At 40.4% G+C, this 25,772-nt stretch overlaps 4 protein-coding genes, 2 long non-coding RNA genes and 2 other non-coding genes across 13 annotated transcripts; 2 read left to right on the forward strand and 6 right to left on the reverse strand.

The window, feature by feature from the left end:
• Nucleotides 1-42: 42 nt before the first annotated feature.
• Nucleotides 43-5,394, reverse strand: pabir2 (PABIR family member 2). Of its 2 annotated transcripts, none has more exons than XM_047043782.1 (10): nt 4,467-5,394; nt 4,153-4,231; nt 4,025-4,078; nt 3,686-3,729; nt 3,465-3,519; nt 2,987-3,088; nt 2,799-2,884; nt 2,483-2,547; nt 2,226-2,322; nt 43-2,084 (listed from the first exon to the last, which is right to left on the reverse strand). In XM_047043782.1, exons 1-10 carry the CDS (start codon nt 4,577-4,579, stop codon nt 1,949-1,951), a joined length of 831 nt encoding a protein of 276 aa, XP_046899738.1. In that variant the 5' UTR covers nt 4,580-5,394; the 3' UTR covers nt 43-1,948. The 2 variants fall into 2 exon arrangements, with proteins under 2 accessions (XP_046899738.1, XP_046899657.1); XM_047043701.1 differs by having other exon boundaries at nt 2,483-2,550; nt 4,467-5,393.
• On the reverse strand, nt 3,178-3,325 carry LOC124471118. Its single transcript, XR_006956490.1, has one exon. It is a non-coding gene; the product is annotated as a small nucleolar RNA U109 (small nucleolar RNA).
• Nucleotides 3,836-3,977, reverse strand: LOC124471124. Its single transcript, XR_006956491.1, has one exon. It is a non-coding gene; the product is annotated as a small nucleolar RNA U109 (small nucleolar RNA).
• LOC124483552 lies at nt 4,954-6,511 on the forward strand. Its single transcript, XR_006957872.1, has 2 exons — nt 4,954-5,045; nt 5,334-6,511. It is a non-coding gene; the product is annotated as an uncharacterized LOC124483552 (long non-coding RNA).
• Nucleotides 5,561-10,265, reverse strand: hprt1 (hypoxanthine phosphoribosyltransferase 1). Of its 2 annotated transcripts, XM_047043971.1 has the most exons (9): nt 10,072-10,262; nt 8,299-8,405; nt 7,840-8,023; nt 7,672-7,737; nt 7,334-7,351; nt 7,137-7,219; nt 6,947-6,993; nt 6,691-6,767; nt 5,561-6,607 (listed from the first exon to the last, which is right to left on the reverse strand). In XM_047043971.1, exons 1-9 carry the CDS (start codon nt 10,096-10,098, stop codon nt 6,560-6,562), a joined length of 657 nt encoding a protein of 218 aa, XP_046899927.1. In that variant the 5' UTR covers nt 10,099-10,262; the 3' UTR covers nt 5,561-6,559. The 2 variants fall into 2 exon arrangements, with proteins under 2 accessions (XP_046899927.1, XP_046899852.1); XM_047043896.1 differs by having other exon boundaries at nt 7,672-8,023; nt 10,072-10,265.
• Nucleotides 10,266-10,982: 717 nt separating this feature from the next.
• Nucleotides 10,983-15,549, reverse strand: phf6 (PHD finger protein 6). 3 transcript variants are annotated; one of them, XM_047043585.1, is made up of 11 exons: nt 15,414-15,549; nt 13,917-14,109; nt 13,704-13,805; nt 13,452-13,585; nt 13,285-13,331; nt 12,977-13,137; nt 12,637-12,780; nt 12,393-12,497; nt 12,150-12,262; nt 11,825-11,957; nt 10,983-11,706 (listed from the first exon to the last, which is right to left on the reverse strand). In XM_047043585.1, exons 2-10 carry the CDS (start codon nt 14,046-14,048, stop codon nt 11,825-11,827), a joined length of 1,071 nt encoding a protein of 356 aa, XP_046899541.1. In that variant the 5' UTR covers nt 14,049-14,109; nt 15,414-15,549; the 3' UTR covers nt 10,983-11,706. The 3 variants fall into 3 exon arrangements, with proteins under 3 accessions (XP_046899541.1, XP_046899396.1, XP_046899459.1); XM_047043440.1 differs by having other exon boundaries at nt 10,986-11,706; nt 12,150-12,283; nt 15,414-15,546; XM_047043503.1 differs by having other exon boundaries at nt 10,986-11,706; nt 12,150-12,283; nt 15,388-15,546.
• Nucleotides 15,550-16,363: 814 nt separating this feature from the next.
• On the forward strand, nt 16,364-22,907 carry cab39l1 (calcium binding protein 39, like 1). 2 transcript variants are annotated; one of them, XM_047021050.1, is made up of 9 exons: nt 16,364-16,622; nt 17,629-17,766; nt 17,970-18,134; nt 18,324-18,442; nt 18,714-18,882; nt 19,331-19,390; nt 19,487-19,552; nt 19,688-19,831; nt 19,964-22,907. In XM_047021050.1, the coding sequence occupies exons 2-9, from the start codon at nt 17,650-17,652 to the stop codon at nt 20,153-20,155; spliced, it is 1,032 nt and encodes a 343-aa protein (XP_046877006.1). In that variant the 5' UTR covers nt 16,364-16,622; nt 17,629-17,649; the 3' UTR covers nt 20,156-22,907. The 2 variants fall into 2 exon arrangements, with proteins under 2 accessions (XP_046877006.1, XP_046877005.1); XM_047021049.1 differs by having other exon boundaries at nt 16,366-16,622; nt 17,597-17,766.
• LOC124468380 lies at nt 22,205-24,250 on the reverse strand. Its single transcript, XR_006956187.1, has 2 exons — nt 24,166-24,250; nt 22,205-24,000 (listed from the first exon to the last, which is right to left on the reverse strand). It is a non-coding gene; the product is annotated as an uncharacterized LOC124468380 (long non-coding RNA).
• Between the last annotated feature and the right edge of the window lie 1,522 nt (nt 24,251-25,772).

The following is a 25,772-nucleotide window of genomic DNA, read 5'->3' on the forward strand; positions in this document are numbered from 1 at the left end:
GTAGTACCACATTACAATCAATGAAGCCAAACACACTGGAAATATTGGACAAATAATTTATTTACCGTAAGGTAAAGAAGTTTATTGATATATCTCAAAGGGGACACAAGCAAAGGACAGACGCAGTCCAACACTGCTGCAGATACGGCTCTTCTACCATCCTGCTGTCACAAACATACTGCACACATTGAATGTACTTTTAGTCCAGTTCATGCCTTAGATTAGAAGCATGTTGAAGTTAGACAAAAATAATCATAAAAATAAACACCTCAACAATTTGGATGACAAGCAAACAAACTGACCAGGCTGTTGCTCTTCTACACAAAAGAAACAGACATTCAGTATTCAAACTGCATCTCAAAATAAACTATCAATAACATACGTCCATAAAAAAGGATTTACAATCACTTTTGTTTCACAAGAAAAAGACGCGTTTCAGACTTCAGAATAGCATACCTTGTAGTAGGGTGCATTTGTTCAAATAAGTCCATTTCATTGTCAATTCGTCTCCAAAAAATACAAATCTTCCCAAAAAGACAACCATTATACATATTCTTTATACATCACAGGAAGCTCTCAAGATCTTTTCCCTAATGGTATTCCCCTGCTCCGACTTTTCAGTATCAATGTATGAAATCATCAATCCAGTGAAATATTCTTGCACTAAAATATATAGTTACTGTATCAGTATTTGACCAGAGTAACAGAACATATACAGCCTCACAGCTTCCCCTTTCAAATGCAATGGCACCATTTGACATGGCTCTCTACACTGCACTGACATTTGGACACAGCCAAGTAAAGGATGCTGGATTTTTACTTGAAAGTATAAAAAAGTCAATGTTTTGATTTGAAGAATTGAATTAATCAATGTACAATGAAGTGGCTGCAAAGGAAAAAGACCATAAATGCATCAGAAATAAAACTAAGTTTGACTGTACTTTGTACTGCACAACGATAACTTCCAGGCAAAAACATAGGATGCAGAGTTTAGCTGGTAGTGTTCAGAACCTATCAGTGGTGACCCCCCCTCTAGTTCTGCTCCAGTACCATCATCTGTATCACAATTCATATTTTACTCAAACAACAGACAGTGGCAGCCAGAAACAAGGCCAGCTTAAGTGCCATTAAGAAAATCTGATTTTCCACATGTAATTTTTGGGATTTCATCTGGAAACATTGCTTTATTCAGTACAAGGACGAGAAAAACCTCCCATCTATATACCTTCTGGTTTGTTCTTATAGATAGAAAAGGGTTGGTTTGCTGTTCATTGAAGCCCTGTGCCCACATTCTCATTACAGCCAGTTCACAAAAATTAAAACTATTTATAATGTTTTAAATGGCAAATATGTACATACTTACAAACAACAAAGCAGGAAAACAATAAGTTAAATCCTTTCATACAAAAACTGCCAACACCGGTGTGCACTTACAAGATCTGGAGATTTGCCCCTCTCTTGCACCTTAAAAAATAAACAAATTATACTCATGGGACAACCCACTACACATCCCGACAGTCATTTCCCATGCAGTGTTACCACCCTCCAGTAAGATGGTACTGATTAAAGGATACACTTAAGGGATACATTACCTTGGTGGTGATGTCACTATTTGGGAGGCTAAGCACCATGTAAAATATCCATTACTAGCAGCTGGTGCTCCACAGTTGCCCCATTTCAGTTCAAGGCTTACCAGTGCTTCCACAGCCACACACAGCACAAATCTAGGACTTTGGTTTCATTTAATACAAATACACCTTAAGTCTCCCAAGCAGTCTACCAAAGAGCCAAGCAAAAACATACAGCATGATGCTGTTCGGAAGTCCCACAACAAAAGTGAAATAGTAGGGAGTTGGTGGGTCTATGAAGGACACTAACTGATGGGATCAGGGTTTTTAGAAACCTCCGACTTTCACCCTGCTTTAGTGTCCCTCTACGGTTCCCCTGATCACTTCGGGGAGAGACCCTGCAAGGGGGTGAAGGGAGAGTTGCTGGAAGAAGGGGAGACACCGTCCATCTTAGCTGGGGACCCAGAGGAAGAACCCACGCTGCTGAGGCTTCCATCCAGTAGGTCTGATGAGAGGCTGAGGAGAGAGAGAATGTCAGCAACACAACACCAAACTAGATCAGGTTTTTTTTTATGCCAGTGATCTTAACAAAATAGACATATACAATGTGTTAAGGTTGCCCCAGAGACCAAATAAGCAAATTTGGGAGACCCTCACCACGAGTTGAGCTCAGACAGTTGGGTAACATCCGATGACAGCATGGTGGTAGTCCCCTGAAAGAGCCTCTTAGGCTGGCTCTCGGTTTCCATCTCTCCTACACACAGAGAGGAAAAAGAACAGTTATGATACACACACACACACACACACACATTCAAAGAATACAGTTTTCATTCAGTGTTGTCTCTTGTGTATGTGTATTTTTGGGCCATAAGTTGCAGCTCAGAGCCCTGTCTGAGTGAATCTGGGTGACAAACCTTTGCGTTTGATTGGCCCCATAATGCTGGGTCGGATGCAGTTGATTGGGCTTTGGCTTCTCCGGCTGCTGGAGAAGACATTACCGTTGTAACACATGGAGTCAAGATAGTGTAATGGTCATTGCAAAAAAGTTTGTAAAATATATTGCATTTGATCAAACTAAGAGTTAAATTTGGTAAATATAATAACAAAAAGCTTCAAGGCTCATTGCCCTGAACCACACTTTTGGCTCAAATTTGATGCTGTTAGTACGGTAGTCGATATTCACAGAGCGGCGGTGCTTGACAAGGTTAGCCAGATTACATCAGCGCTCACCTGAAGCGTCGTGTTGGGCTGGGCACTGGGCTGGGGGTTAGGCCATTGCTGCTCACAAGGATTTGCAATGAGGGAGAGAAGCACTGCTGCTCATTGGAGAAAGGAAGAGACAAAATCCAAGTCAGGACAGTCACAAACATTTCTCTCTTCCTTCTAGACATACATGATTCAACCACATCTAAACATACCTTTTTCCCTATCCCCCTGGTTGGGGATGGGGCAGGAGACACAGGCACAAAGTCAATGCGCTTTGGGGATGACGATGCAGACTTCTCCAAGTCATTGTCACTCTGTATGATACAGAAACGCAAACCCTCCTATGTAACATGCCGTAGAACCACACCCTGCATTGTCACCTTCCATTCCAAGGTAGAGGAGAAGTTGTTGGAGTATTATACTACCGACTCAGTCTGTCCTTGAGAGACTGGTGGCCCTGTTAACTCCATGGGGTTTCATCTAGCATGTCTCTATATGTCAACACTCCCAACAGAGAGGGGAGGAGACTGGCCCAAGGCCCAGACATGCAGTACGGTCACAGAGATATCCAAAGTACACCCAATGAAGTGCAATTAAGTGCTGTGAATCTCGAACAAGGATTCCACAACGACCATTTGTGGTCCCTGTAAACAGTGGAGGTGCTGTTGCCATGGTAGTATTGCTTCTTACCAAATTGAGACTTTCTTCCCAGGATTGGCTAATCTGCATAGCTGCTTGAACACCCCTGAGACCAACAAAACAAAGAACAGCGAGCCAAACATTGAAAGAGAACACTCCAATGACATGCTTGAAGTATAATACTACATATCACCTGTAAAATAACGGGTCTCTAATACAGGTCTTGAATTCCATCACCCACTTTTAAGACTCATTACATCAAGCACTCCTACCGTTCATGGGCAGTCTCTCTGTTCATCACATCAACACCTTCCTCCTGCAGAATCACACACAAGTGCAACATGCATTAAAGAGGGTAGATTACTCAAAACACATCATCAGCATGTGTGCATTTAACTGACATGTGAGATCCAGACAGCTAGCAGTGTTGGAGTCTGATACTACCAATCGGCCTGCTCTGGGAGACCGTTGGCCCTGTAGACTCCATGAACTATTGCTCTGGCATGTTTTGAAGGCACCGACACTCCCTATGGCTGGAGAGGGGGCCAGAAGTCTGACATGCGGTCAGTGATCAAAATAAAAGTGATGGGTGCAGTTTCACTTGGGCCCACCTGCTTAATTTGATGGAGCCTGGTGCTGGGGACACGAATGGGTGAGGAGGGGACCTGATGGAGAGAAAGAGAATGTTACAATGAAGTAAAACAACACAACTTTCCGACTGATTCACTGATTTCAGTACCATATTGGGACGGTTGACGACTGTGGTGCTGTTTCTTCTGGAACGTAGAACCTCTCTCTGAAACACTTGCGAGTTGTCACTGAAAAGTAAGAAATGGGATGGTTAAGCTTTCCCAGAATGGCAAGTCTTTACTGGACTTTGTCATTGTGCATTATGACTGAACACAAGCAGAGTGGATGCAAATCAGACAGGAACATTTCACTGTGATTTGAATGGCCAAGACCACATACCCTAAATACCACCATAACACAAACAGGAAATGTTAATCATGTTCCTAAATCATGTTGTAATTAGAAAAGTACAAAGTCAGAAACCTCAGGCCGTTTATCATAGGTGCACTGTTGGATCGTCTTAAATGGCCATCGTTCTGAACTAGTGACGATGGGATTTCGAGGTCCAGTTCCATCTTCTCTCCGTGGTTGTTCATCGTGCAATAATGTCCCCTTACATGTAGCAAGACGACTAATTGTGTCCCCCTCGTCTGCAACGTCTCTGGCTTTCCATCTACATTGTTCAAGTAAGTGTTTGTGTAGTCTAGCTTGCAATAGTGCAATCAAGGTATTTATCGTTAACGATTTAGCTACAGCTAATAGTTTGTTAGCAGTGGATACCAAACCTGGAAAAACACTGACATGAAATGAAAACGCAACTAAATTCACAACTCAACCAAAGGAGGGCTGGCCCATGCTGCAGGCAGCTAACGTTAGCTGGCTAACAGCTTCTGCTAGATTACATGGGTTGCAGCGAGCAAGATAGCTAGGTAGCAGCAACACCACAAAGCCCACTGAAGCAGACGTTCACTAGCAAGAAAATAGATTACACGAGACGACAACAAAAAACTCAAATTGGAGACGACATCAAAATGTCTGAAAATTATTGTAACGTCAACAAAGGTAACTATTCATGCTATGGCAACGACAGAACTGTAGCTGAGCAGCTGGCTACTGATTGCTAGCTTATGTAGCTAAACTGGTTACAATTATGATGTATGCTAGCTAGCTTCTAAATTAGCTAGTCTAGCTAGCTAGCAATGATCTACATTACCATATTCGGGGATCATCAATGTATAAAACGTTCACAATTTAACGGTGACCCTAAAACGATCATGGTTAACAATATGACTATCGGTGTGAAATTTAAATCTAATGTTTCCACTGTCTATCATCAATTTTGATGATCAGTTGTTTGCTGCTGGACGGCGCCGATGAGAAGCTCCAACACCAAACTTCCCGCCCCATTGATAGTTGCTGGATGAGCGATAGCAAACTCGACCAATGAAAACGTCTCATCATGCCAGCGTGCCCATTTGAAAGACACAGAAAGACTGCTCTGATACCCAATCAGGTGCCAAACTCTCAAGCTATTTCCTGAAGACGTTCATTGACTATATAACGCTAGAATGCATTTATTGTGTCCATAACCCTTTTTTTATTTAAATAAACAATTCAAATATGTTGTTCAGAAGCAGCACATACGCATTGGAACAGGGCTTCACCTGGTCTCCAGTGTTTCTATTCTGCTTGAATCAGGCCTGCCTGTAGAAGAACATCGTTTCATGGCACTTTATACCTTTAACAATGACTTAATTGTCAGCAATAAAACAGTCAATCATTTAAAATTATGGAATCAATAACTGAATAATGTTCTGTTACAGACAAAGGGTTTAATGGTTGGGCTTACAAAATTATATTGCTGAGTTTATACTTTTGGAATAGAATTATGTGGCACTGAATTTGTTTTACAGTACATTCGAGCTTAAAATACATTCCTTGCATTTACATAAGAATATGGATGAAATACAGTAAAAGAAATATTCATTATTCACACATAATTGAGTGAAATCTTGAAATTGAGTGAATTAATCTTCCTTTAATGTCTGCTATCCTTGTCAATATAAATATGTGCTCAAATCAGTCAACACCACTTTGTTTTAAGCTGGTAATGAGATTCAAAACTTGTCACGCTGCAGAAAAAACTTCATGGGAAAAGACTGAAATCAAAATCATAACTACATACTGCTAGCAGCCACACTCAGAAGAAATTATATTTGCCGATGACAAGGCAAACAAGCAATTATCACTAAAAAGTAGAGGTCTAACTTAACATTTCAAATGTGGAATGAAGACTGCTTTACAAAGTGGTTTCTCAAATTAACTATGTTGTGAGGCAAGCAAGAGCATTGCAATTGGAGCACAATATCAGTATTCATGCAACTTCTCAGAAACCCTGAGCAGAAACCGTGTGTAAGTGTGTGTGTGTGTATCCATCAGTGAGTGGGTCTATGCATGCATTTCTCATGTCATGTGAGCTGCAACGGTGATTTGAATTTTTAGACCAAAAAAAACAAATCAGATAAAAATGAATTGAAACATCGATAGAAATAATGATACATGATTATAAGTGATGTTCACGCCTTGTATTTCTCCTTCCCTGTTTCACTAATGACGCAGATATGCTGAAAAAGAGAACACAAGAAGTGAACATTTGAAAAAGTGAAAATGAGGATGTTACAAGGTTAGAATTTGGGACTGTACTTACATTTAGATCTCTAAAGTACTCATTGTAGTCTAGTGCGTATCCCACCACAAATTTATCAGGGACTTCAAAACCTACAACTATAAAAACAAAATATAAATAGAGAAGGTAGTTTCAGAGCAAGCAGGAATACAATTTTACACAGAGTATAGTCCATGCAAAATCAGGAGTTAACTATAGGCAAGATAAGGCACATTTAAATCACGTTTATGCATTTTGAAACTATTCCCTAATGAGGAAATAGGTATGTTTAGCTTACAGTCTGGTCTGTAACCAACACTCCTTGGTGTCCTTTTCACCAACAAACTGAGGGCAGAAACAGGGAAGATGATCATATGACTGTGTAGCTTCAATAGCAGTTATAACTACACACACACACACACACACACACATCAACAAGCTTTGAATAATCATGCAATGTACATGTCTGAGACCGAGTATTGCTTTACCTCGCCACTTTGACCATTTTTGGTTTGTACTGTTGCAGGAGTTGCAGAAGGGTCTTCATGGTTTTTCCTGTGTCAATTATATCCTAGAAGTAGGATAAAACATTTGTACCCAATATTTATAAAGCCATCAAAATAAATTGCGCAATTTATTTGATTGTCACATAAAACACAGTTAATACATTTGATTAGACACATACCTCCACAATCAGGACATTCTGTGTAAAGGAGATAAAAATATGTTTGTGACATATACAATACAGCACATCTCAGATTTTTAAGTAACAGTTTACCTAAAAGTGTTGTGTGTCATACCGAGGTGGTATGTGACTGTGTACATCCCAGGATAAACACTGCTACCTCTTATCTTAAAAGATAGATATGTGAAAGACAGATGAGGCGCTCCTAAAATGTAATTACCGGTACTGAGTAACACAACATTGGAATGATTATGGTAGATGACTAATGCAAACATTCAATACAAATGTTAGGACCTGGACTCAGTATTGAAAGTGACCAATTTGAGAACAGTGCTCACCTTTCCTGTTAGTGTAGACAGGTCATCCCCTCCAATTACTTTTATTTCACCAGTAGATTGATCGTTCTGATAAGACAAAATAGTTTGAACAGATGTGCATAATTTTGGGGGGTTGACGTGATAGATATATTTTATGGGTTGATGTGGTAGACATGGTTGGAAGCTCACACAGTAGCTCTTTAGTCTGATGAAATCCACGGTCATAGGGATGGAACGGTCACTGTTGCGGTTCAGAGCTTTGATGTAGTCCAGCAGGTCGGCAAAGAACTTGTAGCCCCCCTTGAGCACACATAGGGCCACAATGTGGTGCCCTCCCATGTCTTTCATAATCTCCCTGGCCAGCCTCTCTGTCCTGGGTACACAGAGTCCAGCGTGGGAAAGATAGAGGGTGCAGTTAGCTCACCTTTCTGTTACAATCAGCACTAGATCCTGTTTCTGCTGTTTGGATTAGGGGCCAGAGTCTTTGAGACCATTTTTGTAAGCCCATACTGATACCAGAGAGGCTGTATGTAGAGGTGGGTCAAATTTACCAACAAGCAAACCACGTGAAGATGTGATTAGTCCAATTACTAGTACTATTCTTGTTTATCTCAAAGCATAAACTGTCACTGGCCAGAAGCAACCCACCTGTCCAAGATGAGTCCGTGTGGAATGTAGACCCTCTCCAGGTCTGCCGCATAGTGCTTTGGTATGCAGAACAAGTCTAGGTCATATCCTTGTTCGTCATCGCTAATCTGAAATACACAAAAAAGAAGAAAATTGCATGCTCAGAACCTATTCATTCAAGCGTACAAGATGTGGGAGAGTCATGAGACAACAGAGAATGGATGTAGAAATCCCAGGAGAATTATCCAACTCTATGCAGTTAGAAAAGGCCAAGACACTAAAGGCTGTTCACCAGCCCTCTCCCCTCCTTTTACTCGAGACTAAACTTCTGCTGACCTTAATACCACAAGACACGTATTTGAAGGACAACGTATTTGAATGTGCAGTCTTCCAGGCTGCTTTGTAGTCTAGGCTATTCAGCTCAACACTGAGCCAGGGCAGGGGGAACACAATGTATTAACCCCATTACCAACCCCAAGAGGAATCACTCCACTTCAATCATGAAATCATTCAACATGTCTCTCCACTCTCCCTGCTCATCTGATATTTTAAAGCATGCATGATTATTCTGGTATTATTCAGAAGACACAACTTCTATTCAGAAATACTAAACTAATTACTACCTTGTTTTCAAATCCAATTTCCTGCTTTAGGGTAAACACACGAGCATCTGAACTCCTTTATTGAAGTCATGTGATTTCACTGCAAAGTTGTGCTGGGGAATAGTTTTTGTACTCAATTATTAATAGAAAAATAAAAACCCTTTACACGGTTTGCTTTAATACAAATGTATAAGGTCTTCACCAGCTAGCCATCCAGGCTATAAATCTGGGTACTCTCATGCAGCCTGTCCAATGCAGGTGCTCCGGGTGAGTTATTGCTGTTTGAGAGTGAAGGAGGGCTTCACTTAATAACTACTTGTAGCACTACAGACTCAAATGTCCAAGCCTAGACTGTAAGATTTAAGGAAAATCACATATTAGCATACAGCAAAGCTTCACATTATGACAGTTTGTCATACCGGGAGATGAAAAAAAATAATGTTGCAATTTGTCATAGGAGCATTGCCTTGGGTTTGTGCACTAAATGTTTCCAACTATATCAAGATTAATACAGCTTTGTGGGAAAGGCATATCTCAACCTCAAGATCATCTTCCATGGTTCTCCAGCTCAATTCCCCTCTGCTTCAACACAATTCATCAATAACCTATGTGTAAATAGATGACTCTGACATGTCATCAACCATAGTTCCACAACTTGTCGTGTGTTGTTTGGCATGTGTGTGCCAAAATATGAGTACGGTCATGCTTGTGTAGTATCTGAAACTTCTTTGCTCTCATTTATCCTCTCGTCTAGACAAACGATGAAATAGTAAGGTTTTTTACCAAGTAAAAACCAATTATTTATTTCATTTTTTTACTTGGTTCAAACTGAACTTGGCATTGAATGGGCTATCGAGCCGCTGAAAGTAGTTTGTTTAACATTGTATCTACAGCTAATTAATCGGTTAGTGTTGGTTATATGATTTTAGACGCATGGAATCACATGGCCCATACGTGTAGCACGCGCGCAATACAGCAGGCCGCGCGAAATACACACAGCCATTACTGTTTATGAACGAGAGCAATATGTGGGCGAATGTACGATTGCAAAGTTTAAACGAACCAATAAATATGGACAGTTCAAATATGGGGTAAACGGTGCGTAGCAATGTTCAAATTCTTTAAAATATCAACCTTGCAACAACAACAACCACAAACTAACCTTAAAATCAGTGGTTTTTGGAAGACTTACCACAACACAAGGGCTGCTGGTCGCCATGTCCGTTTGTTCTCTTTGGTCTGTGTGGAAAGCAACAATATATTTTCTCCACAGAAAACAGATCTTCGGCTGTCACAGTACTGAGTTTCACCTTTTGACAGCGCAAGCCACCTACCTACGTAGCTGACTACAGTGGATTCTTCCGCAAATGCGTTGTCGGGCGTGCTGTAGTAGCACGCTAACAGACGAATCAAATCAATGGAAATGATGTACCGCCCACTTTGACCGCAATGACGTCTCAAGTAAAAACACAAAATAAAACATCTTGATTCCAGAGCGCATTGCGGGTACTTAGCTTATGAAAATCACAATTGAAACCTATTTTTACACCAAAAATTGCTTTTTAGCACTCTATAGGTTAAATATCAGTTGACTGCGATAGTAAGCTAAAAAGCACACACCGTTCCATGTACGTCTTCGATGACAAAACAACACTGTATCTCAAGGAATCCTTCGCACCTCTTATGACTTATAATGAATTCCAATGCCCAGTCGGCTGACACCCACATCCAGGTACTGTGACATTCCTCACCCTCCAGCTACCATCTTTGTAGAAATCTACACAACTTCCCACCCAGCCCAAAGCCCCACTAACCATGTTAGAATTATTATCTGACACATGATCTTGCACAAAAGCAAGAGTACGAAAGTGTAGACTACAAAAATAAATACTGATTTGTTGTTGAAAGCATCTGATACTGTTTTGGCAATCTGAGTTCCAAACCTTATTGTAGACTGTACAGAATGGTTTAAAAAGTAAACTCTGATACTAATGTCTAATAATTTGGTTGAATAATCAAATCCATGTTTAATAAATGTATTATACAAAATGTGTGTTGTTTATTTGAGATCATATATATATATATATATATATATATGTATAGACCGTAAATTTTGAAAACAGTACGATGTCAACCTCTCTACTGAGAACAGCATTGTATGACAAATGAAAACCTTATTATAGAGGAAACAATCCTAATGCATGCTATAACAAAGGACCTTTAATCTTTCTTGACTGATTGACAGTCTTGAATATTGAACATTATTCATGATTATAATACAGAAGTAACATGAAACACATTCCGTAACAGAAAATGACTAATGTAAAAAGAAATTTCTAGAGGAAAAAATAAAAAGATTACAGAATAAAAAAATTAAAAATACAATTTGGAAGAGGAAGAAGAAACAAGAAGATGAAACCTTCAGGACTAAAAGAACGTGAATTTTGTATAGAATAAGGAGACTTGACTCAAGAACCGATGGGTGGAATAATTAATAAATCCCAGTCAGTACTCATTACAGGAGTAAAAAAACAAGTATTGTTAAAGTATAACCACTGTCCACATTCTAGTCATGCCTTATTTTCACCATACTGTAGTGCTTTGCTCACAGCAGTATACCACAGTCACGCATGAGTCCATAAAGTAGCTCATTCATAAAATGTGGTCATTTAAGGCAGGTACTGATATGACAACCTGCAGTGGTGTTTGTCTGTGGGAGGAAGCTGGGTAGAGGCAACTGAAAATTGAGAAATGTTTAATAGCTATAAAAAATATCTTATCTCCATCTTTGAATTCTCCTTATCCTCTTATTATCCGTAACCATGATCTGTGGAGACAAATGTTTCCCTTCAATTAAATTCCAGCTTCTATGGACAATATTTTTCCCAACATAACATTCTGATGCGTTTGATGAGTTGTACCATCGTATTTCAAAGCCCCATTACCTAATTGCCGTTGATTTGAGGTGAAGGCAATGTTCCACCATGGTCGACAGCTGCCCTCTCTCTACTGCGACTCTCCCTCTCCTCGTCCTCCTCATCTCTCTCCTCATTTCCACTGTGGTTCTTACAGTAGAGCCTAAACACAAAGCACAGCAAAACATTAATCATTTAGAATACATGTTTGTCCTATTAACTTGAATCCCAATATTGTTCATCATTTGTAAATATGCAAGATATTCAAAACAGTTTTAAGGGCCAAATCCTGGCATCCCTATTTCTTAACTAAGGTTGTGTTTAGATGGAGGAATGTGGGAGTGGTGGAACTCACTTGTAGATTCCACGAGCCATGTTCTCTATGTACTTGGCCTTGTCCTGCACACCACAATGGTAGTGGTAGGTCTTCACACAAGCCTTGATCTCACACCCGATAGTGGCACCCAACTGGGTACAGAGGGTGCATTTCTGAAGGGTAATTATTTATAATATAACAGTTACAACCGTATAACCTTAAATCCTCACACTGTGCATTCAAGTACATATCCACAACTGTAAATTGTTATACAATTCTCACCATTCTTTTCCCTCTTTTTATTTCCTGGATGACCGTCTTGATGTCAAAGTTCCCAAACTCAGCCCGTGAGGTGGTGGTGAGTTGGACTGTTCCCGATGAGAAAAGCTACCAGCAAGGACAAACAGGACAACAGGTGACGGGAAATAATGCACGTAAACAGGTAAGAAATACAACAACAACAAAAAGGTACAGATGGAACCATTCCACACATTCCACACTGAAATAAATAAGGCATGAATCTCACCATGCATTTGTAGTGTGCAGCAACCTTTTTAGCGTTGTCAGCATGGAGTACGCCCCGTGTTTCGTTTTCCTCCTCGCCGGCGTGGCAGAAGCCACAGCGGAGGCCGCTGTCACCAGGACCAACCCTCAGGGGGGACCTGTCCCGCTGAAAAACACAGCCAAATACATCTCAAACAGTACACAACAAGACAAACATCACCAAACCAACAGGATCCACAAACTTCCCATCGAGTGTTACCATGTGTAATAGGTCAACTACTACTGACAATAACCAACGTATGTGATCTATATAAGTGGTTTAAACTCAGTGAAGTGGGTGGGTTTGATAATAAATTTCTTACATGTGATGAGCTCTCATCATCTACCCCCTGTGAAGAGGTGGAGCGGGTGTCCTCAGATTGTCCGCGAGATCCAGCTTTGTTCCGCCCCTTCTCAAACCTCCCACGGCCCCTACCCCGAGGAGGCGAGGAGTCTGAGTCGTTGGCAACACCACTCTGTTCATCTGAGAAAAGAAAGCAATCACTTGGCCACATGGCTTTTTGTCTATTTTGAGGAAGTATGTTTTCACAGTGCTCAGATCCACATTTGGAATGGCAGTTAAGAGTAGGTGATGCTGCTTATGGGTCAGCAAATTGGTAAGAAGACATACCGTCACTGTCATCTTGGGACGCATCCTTGTGTTTTCGACAGTAAACCCTACATTGGCAGAAAAATTCAGAAAGGAAAAAATTTGATCGGTTAAGGCACTGAGGTCCCAACTGTTCCAGCTTCAGATACAGGAATTAATTGGAACAACGTGAGGAAAAGGGGACCTACAGGTAGATGCCTTGTGAGGTGTTCTCTTTGATCTGAGCCTTGTCCCACAGAGCGCAGTAATAGTGATATGTTCGCCGACAGGTCTTCACATCACAGCCGATGGTGGCACCAGGTCTGTGACAGGATGAGCACATCTGCAGGGCGCAGAGCAGAGCATGAGCCATACTATAACATATCTCGATTCGAACACCCATACGTACATTAGGGTAATATGCAAGGGTATGTGCTACCTTACTACAGCCTCGCACTCACCAGCTTATTTCCTCTCTTGATCTCCTTTTTTACGTCTTCGATGGAAAAGCCACCCAAGTTCTCGCTGTCCGAGTGAGATGTGACCAAGGCAGAGGAAAAAAGCTGCACAGGGCAATCATAAATAAAAGAGAATGTGAGAAAATGAAGAAAGCGTGCCAATTGTCATTGAAAATCTCACCAGGGCACAGCCTGCAGTGACTGTCCGCAACTGACCATGCACTTGTGATGGGCTGCCACCTTCTGGTTGTCTGACACTAGCAGCTGTCCACACTCCTTGTCCCGATTTGTTTTGCAAAAGGCACATTTTGGCAGACGTGCTGCAGTTCCTTTCCTCTGTCCAGACATTCTCTGTACGTTTCTCTCTCTCCTTTTCTCTTCAAATGTCTGTGAGTGAACACCACTGTTCCTGGAATGGTCAGAAAGTGTGTGAGAGTGATATGTGCTTGGTCAGCATCATTGAGACTGCATTACTTCTTTCAGAAATAATGTTTAATAACATTCTGGGACAGATGCCCTCACCTAATATCAGCACACTGTCATTCAAAAAATCTGAACGTTAGAAATGATGGTAGAATTAAGTAATGATCTTAGGGTGGTTGAATATGTGGTCAATAGTAAACTAAGAAAATGACATGATAAAATGCTTGATGTAGCTTAGCTCTATGATTAGTAGATTTTTGATCATGTGAAAACATTAAGCGTGGGACCTACAAATATTTGAAAAACTAAAAAACTTAGTTCCAAACCTTATTGCTTTTTGGAAAACGTTTTGGAAAACTTACGGATAAACTAATTATTGTATAGAAGTTCTGTGTTTTAAAAATCATTAGTGTTATAAAGATACAGCAGTTTTTAAATAATATGGTGCGATATGCTGAGAAACAAGCTTTCAAGACAGACTACAACCTATTCACAACTTTAAAATGGGCTAGATACGAAAATATTGAAATATATTAATTTATATAAATTAGAAATATAAGTACAGCAATACGATGTACGTATTTGCTCTCATAACAAAACAGGGTGTTTTAGTCACAGTGGTATGCACCGCAAAGCCTCTGCCGTAGCTGCCATGATAGCTCACAGTATCATTGGGCAGAAGCAGAAACAGTAGGCTACAACGTGGATGCACAGTGGCCAAGTAAACAACGAAAGATATCTATCTCCCAGATCACTGTAAAATAATATAGGATGCCCACATAAACAGAAAATAAACTGTTCATATATCCGATGTATACGGGCATATTGGAAGATCAGATGCATTACGTTGGAAATATCGCTGTATTTATATCTACAGTCTTGAAGTTCGTATGAAAGGGGGTGTGTGTCTCTAACTGTATCTCAACTATATTTCAGTAAGCTCTCTAAAACTGAATTCTTGTAAGCGTTGAGGCCCTTTGTCGCAGGACCAAAAGGCCTGCTAGGAGGTACATGGTAGATCTTTTGAAAGGCAAATAGTTTACTTCTTAAACAACAGATTCATCCCTGTAATTCTCAATGAAAGATTGATGAAAGAGCGGGGTCGCTTTGCCCGCTTCTAAGCCAAGACTGAGCGCCATACATGATCTATCCAGATTCAACTGAGAAAGCGAGCGGGGTTTCTGAGCTTTTCCGCCACCACCAGCTAAGTCCTATCGGCCTACAACTAACAAAAGAGGATGGTTGACACTAACAATAAATTTACCTCTGTGACAGATATGTTGATCTTACCCGTCTTTGTAGTGAGGTTTTATCACGCAGAGGAACGTGGAGAAGGGGCAAAAGTATTCGACTGTGTATGGTTTCTGATCTGTAGCTAGTAGGTTCCGTTTCACCACTGCGTTGCTTTCGAGTGACGTTGCGCACTGCAAAAACGCCCCAACGCCACGCATAATAATCACACACAATCATCAATACAGTGATAGGCCTACATGAGGCGAGAAACTCATTTTTCTTGTCCCCTCTTTATGTGTTTAATAACGCTTCAGGTTTAACTGACGACATGATTCCATAAGTCCTATATGTTCAAACGCTATTTCCTATCAGTTTGGACAGGGGATTTGTATTTCCCCACAACTAATTTAGGATGCACAGAAATTGAAATTGTAAATTGCCCAGTCAGATGTTTCAGATTTATGTATTTGATAACATATAGCACCCGAACATGAAAATGGTTCACAATAAAAAATAAATTAATTTATCAACTTGGAGAGAATTGTTGCAGAACTGTAGCCTATATGCTGCATTTGGACGAAGTTGAGAATTACTTTGTATAACCTTGCAGCATGAGAAGGCCTACATCAGTTACCAATTTGCGTATGATAGTTTGATTTCGACTATTATCTTATGGACGTGAAAGAGAGGGGGGTATTGATAGTTTCGGATTGGTTTAGACGATGTCACTCCAACTGCGTAACCGTCTCACCGCCCAACTTCCGTGGACTGATACAATAGAATGATCGCTCGTTTTGTAAATCCGTGTAAAACTAGACCACATGGCTTGGTCATGCGGTTATACGCTGATTAAAAGATACACACTTTAAGTTAGACAGAAAAAACACTCCATGCACTTCACATTGGGTATTTATTTTTTGCGTGTGAGCTGTCAACGGAGAACTGAATACCAATATTAAATCCAACAGTCAGATTGCAATAACTCCGCACGCCGCCTATTCACCGCGGGGTGGCAAGTTTGTTTAAACCAAATGTTAGCTGAAGTTGTCTGACAAGCTAGCCCAGCACACCTAGCAAGCGAAGCGAGTTAGCAGGTCACGAGCGTAACATTGATTGCACGATAGCTATGAGGATTGTAGCTGAAGTTGTGTAGTTGCCTAGCTTGCTTGATACCTCTGGTTATCACATAGCTAGATAATATACACACCTATCGCTTAATAAGTATACTTGAGTACAATTTTTTGAGTATTTCCTCTTCTGCACCAGGTAAGTCGTGTTTCCAGAGCAGGAAACTCTAATGGCCACGAAGTTTCGTAAGCTACACAGCTACAGTACAGTACAGTAGCTCTAACTAGGTTCGCTGGTTATTTGTGTGGTTAGCTAGATAGGTTATAACTTCCTGGAAGTTTAAATATACAAAAAGTTTGTAGTGTCCTTTTAAAGAGATAGCAAACTAGCTAACAAAGTGCTTTATAGTTAAAATATAAACTTTAAGGTCTGTATTGTACTGTAACCCACTTCAGTATCATACTTTGACATAGTCTATCTAACTAAGCTAATGCTAGCATAGATGTGTAGCTAACGATAATTAACAGAACTTGCCAACTTGGCCGTGTGTTCTGTCGGATTGCAAGATTGCAAGCTTGTTCAGAAACGACATTACTGTTAGATAAACACATCGGACCAATTAGATTGATACTGTAGTGATGGCTAGAAACGCCGTCTCCTAAATTTCAAATAGTCTAGCTAGGTAGGTGCAGCAGCTTGATGGCTTCCTAATCCTGGCTGTTCGTGTCAATGTCACGGCCCAGACTATGCCATGAGAAGAAACATTTGTTTTCTCAAATCATTTTCAATTTCTCTGTGTTGTGTAATGAGGTAGCTTGCTCGTGTAAACTAGAAATTATAGTAAATTAAATGTTTATGTAATTATAAAATGTATTGATAATTCCAAGCTGCTTAACTATCAGCTAGGATGTGTAGTGGTCTAGCAAGTTATCCTACACGTGTATTTGGGAGAACTGTTCCTTTGAATAGTTCCAGTCCATCCATGGACTGATTTAAAACAGTAATAGATTTTGTATCTGTAAAAGGCAAGTGGCAAATTAACTTTACTTGCTTGAGCTTTGAGGAACGAGTTATTTCCTATTAGTACACTTACTTAATTACTTACTTAAAGATAACATCCAGTTCTAGTTCGAGAAATCGTGACAAGTTTGACATTGTTTTTCTCTTTTTAGAGCAAGGTGCCTTTATTCACTTGACCACACAGGTTCAACCTTTACCTCTCATCATGCCTTTTCCATTTGGGAAGTCTCAGAAGAGTCCGGCTGAGATTGTAAAGAGTTTGAAGGAGAATGTAGCCTACTTGGAAAAGCTGGATGCTACAGAAAGTAAAAAATGTGAAAAGGTCAGATATGATTTCATGTTGATCTTTGACACTAGACACATATTATTACAGATATTCCCATGGATGCAATTATATTAAAACATTAATCTTACAAGTGAGACAACACTTGCCAGAGGCATTATGCAGAAGTTGCATGTATGAAATGTGTGATATGTCCACTTCTGGGTTTTGGCTGTAAGTTCTGTTTTTAAATGTGTCTTCAGGTTGCAGAAGAAGTGTCTAAGAACCTATCCTCTCTAAAAGAAGTGCTGTGTGGCACAGGAGACAAGGAGCCCCAAACCGAGGCAGTTGCTCAGTTGGCACAAGAGCTCTACAACACCAACCTCCTCATTGCTCTCATTGCAAATCTACAGAGGATTGATTTTGAGGTGGGGACTCTCTCTTACTTACACTGTATGTGTTTTCTGTATGCAAAAAATTGAATTGATTCTTCAGTAAGTAGTTCATAGTAGATGGGGGGAATGTGGTTGTAATCGATACAGGAAAGGCAGTTGAAAGCTGATGTGCTGCTCTCACATTTTCGTTTTGTTAGACCGACACAAGTTGTTTTTTTACAGGGAAAAAAAGATGTGGTGCAGTTGTTTAGCAACATTGTGCGGCGTCAGATTGGCACTCGTACGCCCACTGTTGAGTACATCTCTTCACATCCACAGATCCTCTTCATGCTGCTGAAAGGGTGAGCATTAAGGCCCCTCGTCTGTCACACCTCACCTGCTAACAACAGTTGTTATACTGTAGATGTGATAAGCCCATATGCATATGAAATGCCTGTGGACTGTCAACTCCATATGTCCTGCCACTGCAGCTGATGAAGCACAGCACACCCACTCTTATATAGTACTGTTTGAGGGTTCTCCAAGATGGACATGGGTTTAACTCTGTTCAAGCATGTGTGTCCTAAATGAATACAATAGCCTACTTATTGTTGATTTGGATGCACCTGACAGGTACGAGAGTGCGGAGGTGGCCCTGAACTGTGGGATGATGCTGAGAGAGTGTCTGCGCCATGAGCCCCTGGCACGTACCGTGCTTTTCTCAGAGGACTTCTACTGCTTCTTCCGTTATGTGGAGCTGTCCACTTTTGACATTGCCTCAGACGCTTTTGCCTCATTCAAGGTAGGGTGCACATCTACAAAACATACAAAAGATTGTTCACACTTGTTCTGTCATACTCAATCCCACTGCACTATGAAATATCTTTTCAGTGAGATTCAAGTGGAATCGGTTATTGACTGCAATAACGTGTAGAATCCAACCAGATCAGAATTCCAGCTGTAGCTTTCATATTTTATCTTTCTTAGTTGGCACTTAGTGTAACACTGTACTCAGGTCTCCTTCATTACCTACAGAGTAGGACAAAGGATAGCTGAGGCCTGTTTCAGAAGGGTAGCTGAGGCCTGTTTCAGAAGGGAAAATTAAGTGAAAATGAACAGTTAATATCTGATCTAACATGATTAGCTGTTACCTTTGGTGTCTACATGATCTAATGTGTGTGTTTTTTCCCAAGAAAGGTAAATGCTTGAATCTAATTCAGCCTAATTCAGTTTGATCTTTTTGTTTGAAGGATCTACTCACAAGGCACAAGATCATGTGTGCAGATTTCTTGGAGACTAATTACGACAGGGTGAGGATAGATTTTGTAGTACAACATGGATTTTCACAATATTACATCATGCATCAGTATGTCTTGTATTTTATTTGAACATTTGTCTTTTTTTAGGTTTTTACAGAATATGAGAAGCTCCTCCATTCCGAAAACTACGTCACTAAGCGCCAGTCCTTAAAGGTACATCTGACAAGCTTTTGACCTTTTAGGAAAATGTAGTTATTGATCAAAAACACTTTCCCCTGTTCAGTACATCCTAAATCACAAACTTTAATAGCCGTCATGTTCTGAATATTGCAAATAATTATATTTTAGCTCCTGGGAGAACTTCTTTTGGACAGACACAACTTCACTGTCATGACCAAGTACATCAGTCGGGCCGAGAATTTGAAGCTGATGATGAACATGCTGAGAGATAACAGCCGCAATATTCAGTTTGAGGCTTTCCATGTCTTTAAGGTGTGTGTCATGAATTATTAGACTTTCCAATACTCCTAATGCCCGTAGTCCTTTTCTGTTACCCCAATATTTACATACATGTATGGATATATACTGACATACACCTCCATGCCTTGATCTTTTCAATCCCAGGTGTTTGTGGCTAACCCTAACAAGACTCAGCCTGTGTTAGACATCCTGCTGAAGAACCAGGCCAAGCTGGTAGACTTCCTAAGCCACTTCCAGACTGACCGGGCCGAAGATGAGCAGTTCTGCGATGAAAAGAACTACCTGATCAAGCAAATCCGTGACCTGAAGAGGCCCGCGGCCCCTGAGGAGGCGTAGGCGAGCAGGAGGGATGTCCGCACACAGGTGGTGGTGGGATAAGTAGTAGTGGTGTCAGTTGGGGCCTTAGAGCACTCGGAGACAGAGAGAGAGACATGCTCCTGTAGAATCCAATATTCTTCCTTCTTAACTTCAAACATAGGAAAAGATATTGTACAAACTCCTTCCTAAACTTTGTTTCAGTTTTCATTGTGTGAACATGGATGTGATTTCAAGGCACAAACTACGCGTGGGCCAAGAACTGTTATTTGATCCATAGTGCTACTTCATTAAGTAGATGTGAAATGCACATAGGCAGTAAATTATGTTGGACCTTATGCAGCCATTAGCCTTTTTAGCAAATGTGAGCAATTTCGGGAGATTCTGAATAGGTGTCTTGATCTTATGAAGAGACAGATGCCTCTACCCAAAGCTGACAGGAACTTTTAGACTTGCAAGGTTTTACATACATTTACAGTTGATCTTTTAGGAATTAGAATGATTTTGCTTGGGTTATTATTCTATGGTTAACATTTGAATTGTAAAGTCTCATTTTTTCCTCATCACTGAACTAATTCCATTATATGGTTTTTTTGCTTTATTTGAAGACCTACCTATTTTTTCCATGGATGGATGATTTCATGAAAATTGACAATACTAGTATTACTCTTGGGACAGTCAGTCAAAGTAATTAATTGTCTTCATGCTGGATAAGACCTTAACTATCTAATACTCTGTCCCTAGCGGCATGTGCGCCAGTGTTGAAGGATCAGGGAAGGGAACCAGCTGTGGTTACTCTCCTAAACAGGATGTGATAAGACCAAACTAAAACCAAGAGAGAATCGATTAATTGTGTAAGTCTTTAGCTGGGGTAGGGACATATGGTCCATGAGACAAAAATAGAAATGTGTCAGACAGCACTGCAGGGTGACCAGATGATCAATTCTGTGAAAATGCGGTCAGCCAAGATATTCTGATTGGTCACTGATGGAGCACTCTATTTTACTCTGGACATTCGTGCCATGCGCATTTGCTGGTTGGAACTGGTGTGTCCTTTTTATGAAACGATTGCTTGCTGAAACTTGCAATTGCTTTGCGGACAACTGATAGGACGTACAGTAGCTTTGAATAATATTAGCCTACTAATGCATAGTATCTATGGGACAAAAGTAGTACAACACAAATGTTACACTGTTTTATGTAGGGATCATTTTCCAGAGCAGCAGGATCTGCCCGAGTTTAGATGCTCCTAAGATGCAAGTCTACGTAGGTTCATCACAAGCTGCATCAATGCTGTATTCCAAACCCCTGTTGTGTTCTCTGTTAATGTTTCCAACATAACTCTGTTGAGGCAACCTTGGATCCAACCTGATTGGATGGTTTAAAGCATTGTGCTCTCCCCATAGGTGTTACCTATACCATCATGACAGGTTAGTGGTTCTCACAGGAACGAAATATGATTTATTTTTATTTTTAAGTAGTTAAACATTGCTTCTTGCTGTCACAACTTCACTGGTAGTCCAAATACGGAGGCTTTATGTTCAAAATGACCTGCACTGTCAAAGTTTGAATACGCCAAATAGATATGGTGTTTATTGAATCTATTGCCCCCATTGGCCACATTTTCAAAATAGGGGTTACTTCTTATAGAGTTGGCATACATCAGTAAACTACTTAATGGGATTCTCATGACGTAACAGCACATTGCCTTACCTGATGTCACTTAAATTGCAGAATAACAGATTACAAAATAGTACGTTGTCTGTTTGCACAATTTTCTAGTATATACCTCATGGGGTTTGAGTTTGTAAGTGCTGTGTTATCCTATATTTCCTTGACAAGGCAATTTCTTTGAAATTTTGAATAAAAAGCAGTGGTTTGTTTTATGCATGCTAATTAAATCAATGTTTTTATTCTAATTTAAACAGGGAGTGGGACTTGGTTTTCTCTTGTAAAAACCAGACTTTTAAGTAAATGTATTTGAAGGGTACCTCCAATGTCAATTCATAATGAATTACAGTATGAACCCTTCAAAATATATATGAATGTTGCCTTACTTAAGCATTTTTATTTGATTGTGAAGACCATGTATGTGGAAGTCCAGACCTCCTATTGATTTTGTCAAACCAAAGTTAATACACAAAAAGAAAAGTATGCATTACTAGTCCCAAACATGTAGCACTGAATTTACAGCAGCACCAGATGCAATTAGCATAGTAGTTGGCATTAATATACATTGTTGTTATTTAGCAATTAAATATTATTTCACAAATACAAAAGTAAACTTTATGAGTTCAGAAAATCCATAAATATCTTAAATCATGTAAGCTACAACAAACCAAATTATAATGATCCTAAATAGAAGTGTGGTTTCCTTGAAGGTTCTTTGAATGTTTTGGGAAAAATCCATGTAACCTGTTGTCGTACATGTAAAACAATAGAACAGAAAGATGCTACCAAGGAAACTGGTGGCCCCCATAAGTCCTTTAAAAAATATATAGCCTATATAGTCATGACCCTACCTCTTGGTTATTTGATAAGTCATTGGCTAGATCAAACCTAGCTTAATGGTTTTTGATTAGATACTTCCATTTGAACTGTAAACATTTTTTGTGCTTTACTTTTTTCACTCTATTGCCTTCTTTTTCCCCCATAGCCTTTTGTGTTTCAGATATTTTCCTTATTTACTGTGGGAGAGGATTTAAAGTGTACATAGCTTTATTTTAAAAGGTGAATGTTTGAAAGCATATGAAATTAAAGTTTTAAAACACCACATTGTTCACTTGTATATCTTATTCTTTGCACACACAAAACAACATATAATAATAATTGCCCATGTGTTAAAGGTACCCCTATGGTCACTGCTAACTATGTGTGATCTTGTCCCGTGGTGATCCCTTGTGCCCTGTCATGTGATCGGTTGTTAAAGTGCCTTCGCAGAAGATCCAAAGCGGTACAACTGCGTGTATGGCTGTCCCTCTCTTTCTGCAGCTGTGACTTGGTCTCCTCCAGCTCTCGCTGCAACTTCTGCAGAGCCACATCACGCTCCAACTTCATGGCCTTTTTTTGTCTGTCCATCTCAGTCCCCAGATGATTCCTAAGCTTTTCAATATCCCAAGTCAAGTTGGAGTTCTCTCTCCTCACATCGTGTACCTCTTTTGAAACTGTCCTCAGTCTCTCCTCCACTCTTGTCTTCTCCTCCATGATGTGTTTGACCTGTTCTGCTTCCATGTGAAGCTTGACAGTCATCCTTGGCCTGCAGAGCTTTTATGTTTATAGCCCGCAGTGTTGCATCATGCTTGGCCTTTACCAGACTCTGCTCGTTCGCTTCAAGGAGAGCCTGCATCTGCCTTCTCGTGTCCTCCTGCCCTCGCAACTCTACCAGGGCGTCCCTGAGCTGAGATCTTAGCCTGCCCCGGTCCTCTTCCATCGAACGCTGAACTTTCCTGAAGGTGTCAATATCCCGATTAGTCCAAATGCAACTGCTGCTCTCTCCTTCTTTCGACCCTCCTGTGACCTCTTCCTTTTGATTAGGAGCTGGATCAGTCATACACATGCTTCTCTCTCTCTTCAGAGTCATCTGTGGAAATCATTTTTACCAACTCCTCCTTTTTCGTTTTTTCTCTCCTGAACATGTAGTGAAGCCTTGTAGATGTACTGCCTCCCAGAGCCCTCCTGGTAGTACTGAGTGGCTGGGCTGCAGGGTGCCCTGACCCCAGATTTGTCACTCTGACCAGTGGACTGTTTGTTTTCCACTAGGCTCTGAAAGGAGAAGTGAGGGGGGAACAGTGTCTCCACCCAGTGACTCTCCTCTGATTCACCTTCATCGAGAGACATGTTTCTCTTCCGTCTCTCAACCATACCATCTAGATTGAAATGTAAAATGTTTGGACTGGTTGTTGTTTTGTTCTGTTACTGAAGTTATTACAAACATATGGAGAAACACCAGATTTCGTATGCTAAACATGAAGATTGCATCGTGGAAAAACACTGAACACTGTTAAGATCGATATGCATTAGTGCAAACATACCTTCGAAAACAACGGAGGGACAATGAACCCTGATTCATTTACGGTTAGCCAGCTGGTAGCTTCAGTTGCTATCGTTGTTACTAGGAAGCCAAATGTATTGTAGGCTCATGTTTCCCGAAGTAACGGCAACGCGGGAGGTTGGCCACTTTCTTCCTCCCTCGTCAGTTTAGATTCGCAGTGCCTGAAAGCCACACATTCATAGCGAGTTTGGATTCTACTCGATAAATTACGCAGTAAAATAAAGGTGTCGTTCCTGTGTTTGATGCAAAACGTTGTAAAAGTTTGTCAACTATAGAGACTGGGAGGGGACAGTTAAATCCAAAAGTGTTTTATTGAAGTATACTTATCTAGACCTAGGCTAGATCTTATTGAATTAAGTAATGATAATAGGCCTATGTCTACCATCAAGTAGTTTTTTTTTAAGTTCTGTTAGGACAAATTAAACAATAGGTAGCTATGTGGAAAAAACGAAAATATGCAACAAAATCTAATCACAATAACTAACCTCAAAAACATAGGCTACTGATGTCCGTGAAATAGGAATCGAACAGAGGCCTCCAGTAAGTAAGCTATTATACAACCAACTGTATAATTATGGTATAGTAAGTAGGCTATACTTTATTTAAAGGTTGGCATTTTCGCACAAATTGGAAGTTTCGATGTTGCGTAGCCTAATATTCCAGAACTGCTCACGTGCCTGACATTGCTTCACATTCTGTCAATGTAAAATATGTCTGCAAAAATGGGTCAAAGTTCACCCAGGCCAGGGAAACGGATGGTAGTCTGGTGTCGCTGGTGAGACTATTTAACAAGTAATGTTGAGCTTCCAACTGTCCTCTCGAAGCAAAACTTTGCACGAACAACACACTGGAATATTCACTGAGGGAGGTGTGTTGGAGAGGCCGCTGATAATTATTTAGACTGGTTTGGTGGAGATGTGGGGGTAGGGTTTGCAAAGGTTACAGGTCACAAGCCTTCTGGGTCTCTTGGCCACAGGATTTAATAGAGGGCAGAGCGGATGGACAATGGAACAATAGGCTACATTATTTTATAGGCTAGGTTTGAGGTAGGCCTAACGCTAGCCTACAGATACATTTTAGAGATCGTTAAAGAAGAATCCAAAGAAACTTCTGTTTATATACAGTTAAGGGAAGACAGCCTATACTAGCCTACAAGATATTGCGTCGTCTCCACACTACCCCACCCCCACGCAGAGGGGGAAAACAACAAAAAAGATGCTCATACAATTTCATGCATGAAAAAGCTTTTTGTTGTGACTTTAGAAAAGCGAGAAAGGCTGAACATACAACATCTGCGTGCTAAGGTAGGCTACGTTACACTTTTGAGACCACACACTGAAGTTGTGCATAGTTTGTTGTCCCTGTGTCCCCCATCACTGTTCGAAGGCTGCTAAATGAGGTAGGTTGTCTTATCTTTTAGAGCCTATACTTTCAACTGAAATATTCCTTTGTTTGAAGGACATTTTTTGCACAATTTAAAGCTTGAACATTGTAGACTATTTTAAGCGGATCAAGTTGGCTATTAGGCTAGGCAATTTATGGTTTATTAAGGCAGCATTGATGTATTCTATTATTTCCATAAACGTT

Source organism: Hypomesus transpacificus, chromosome 1, assembly GCF_021917145.1.
Source record: "Hypomesus transpacificus isolate Combined female chromosome 1, fHypTra1, whole genome shotgun sequence".
Classification (NCBI taxonomy): Eukaryota; Metazoa; Chordata; class Actinopteri; order Osmeriformes; family Osmeridae; genus Hypomesus; species Hypomesus transpacificus.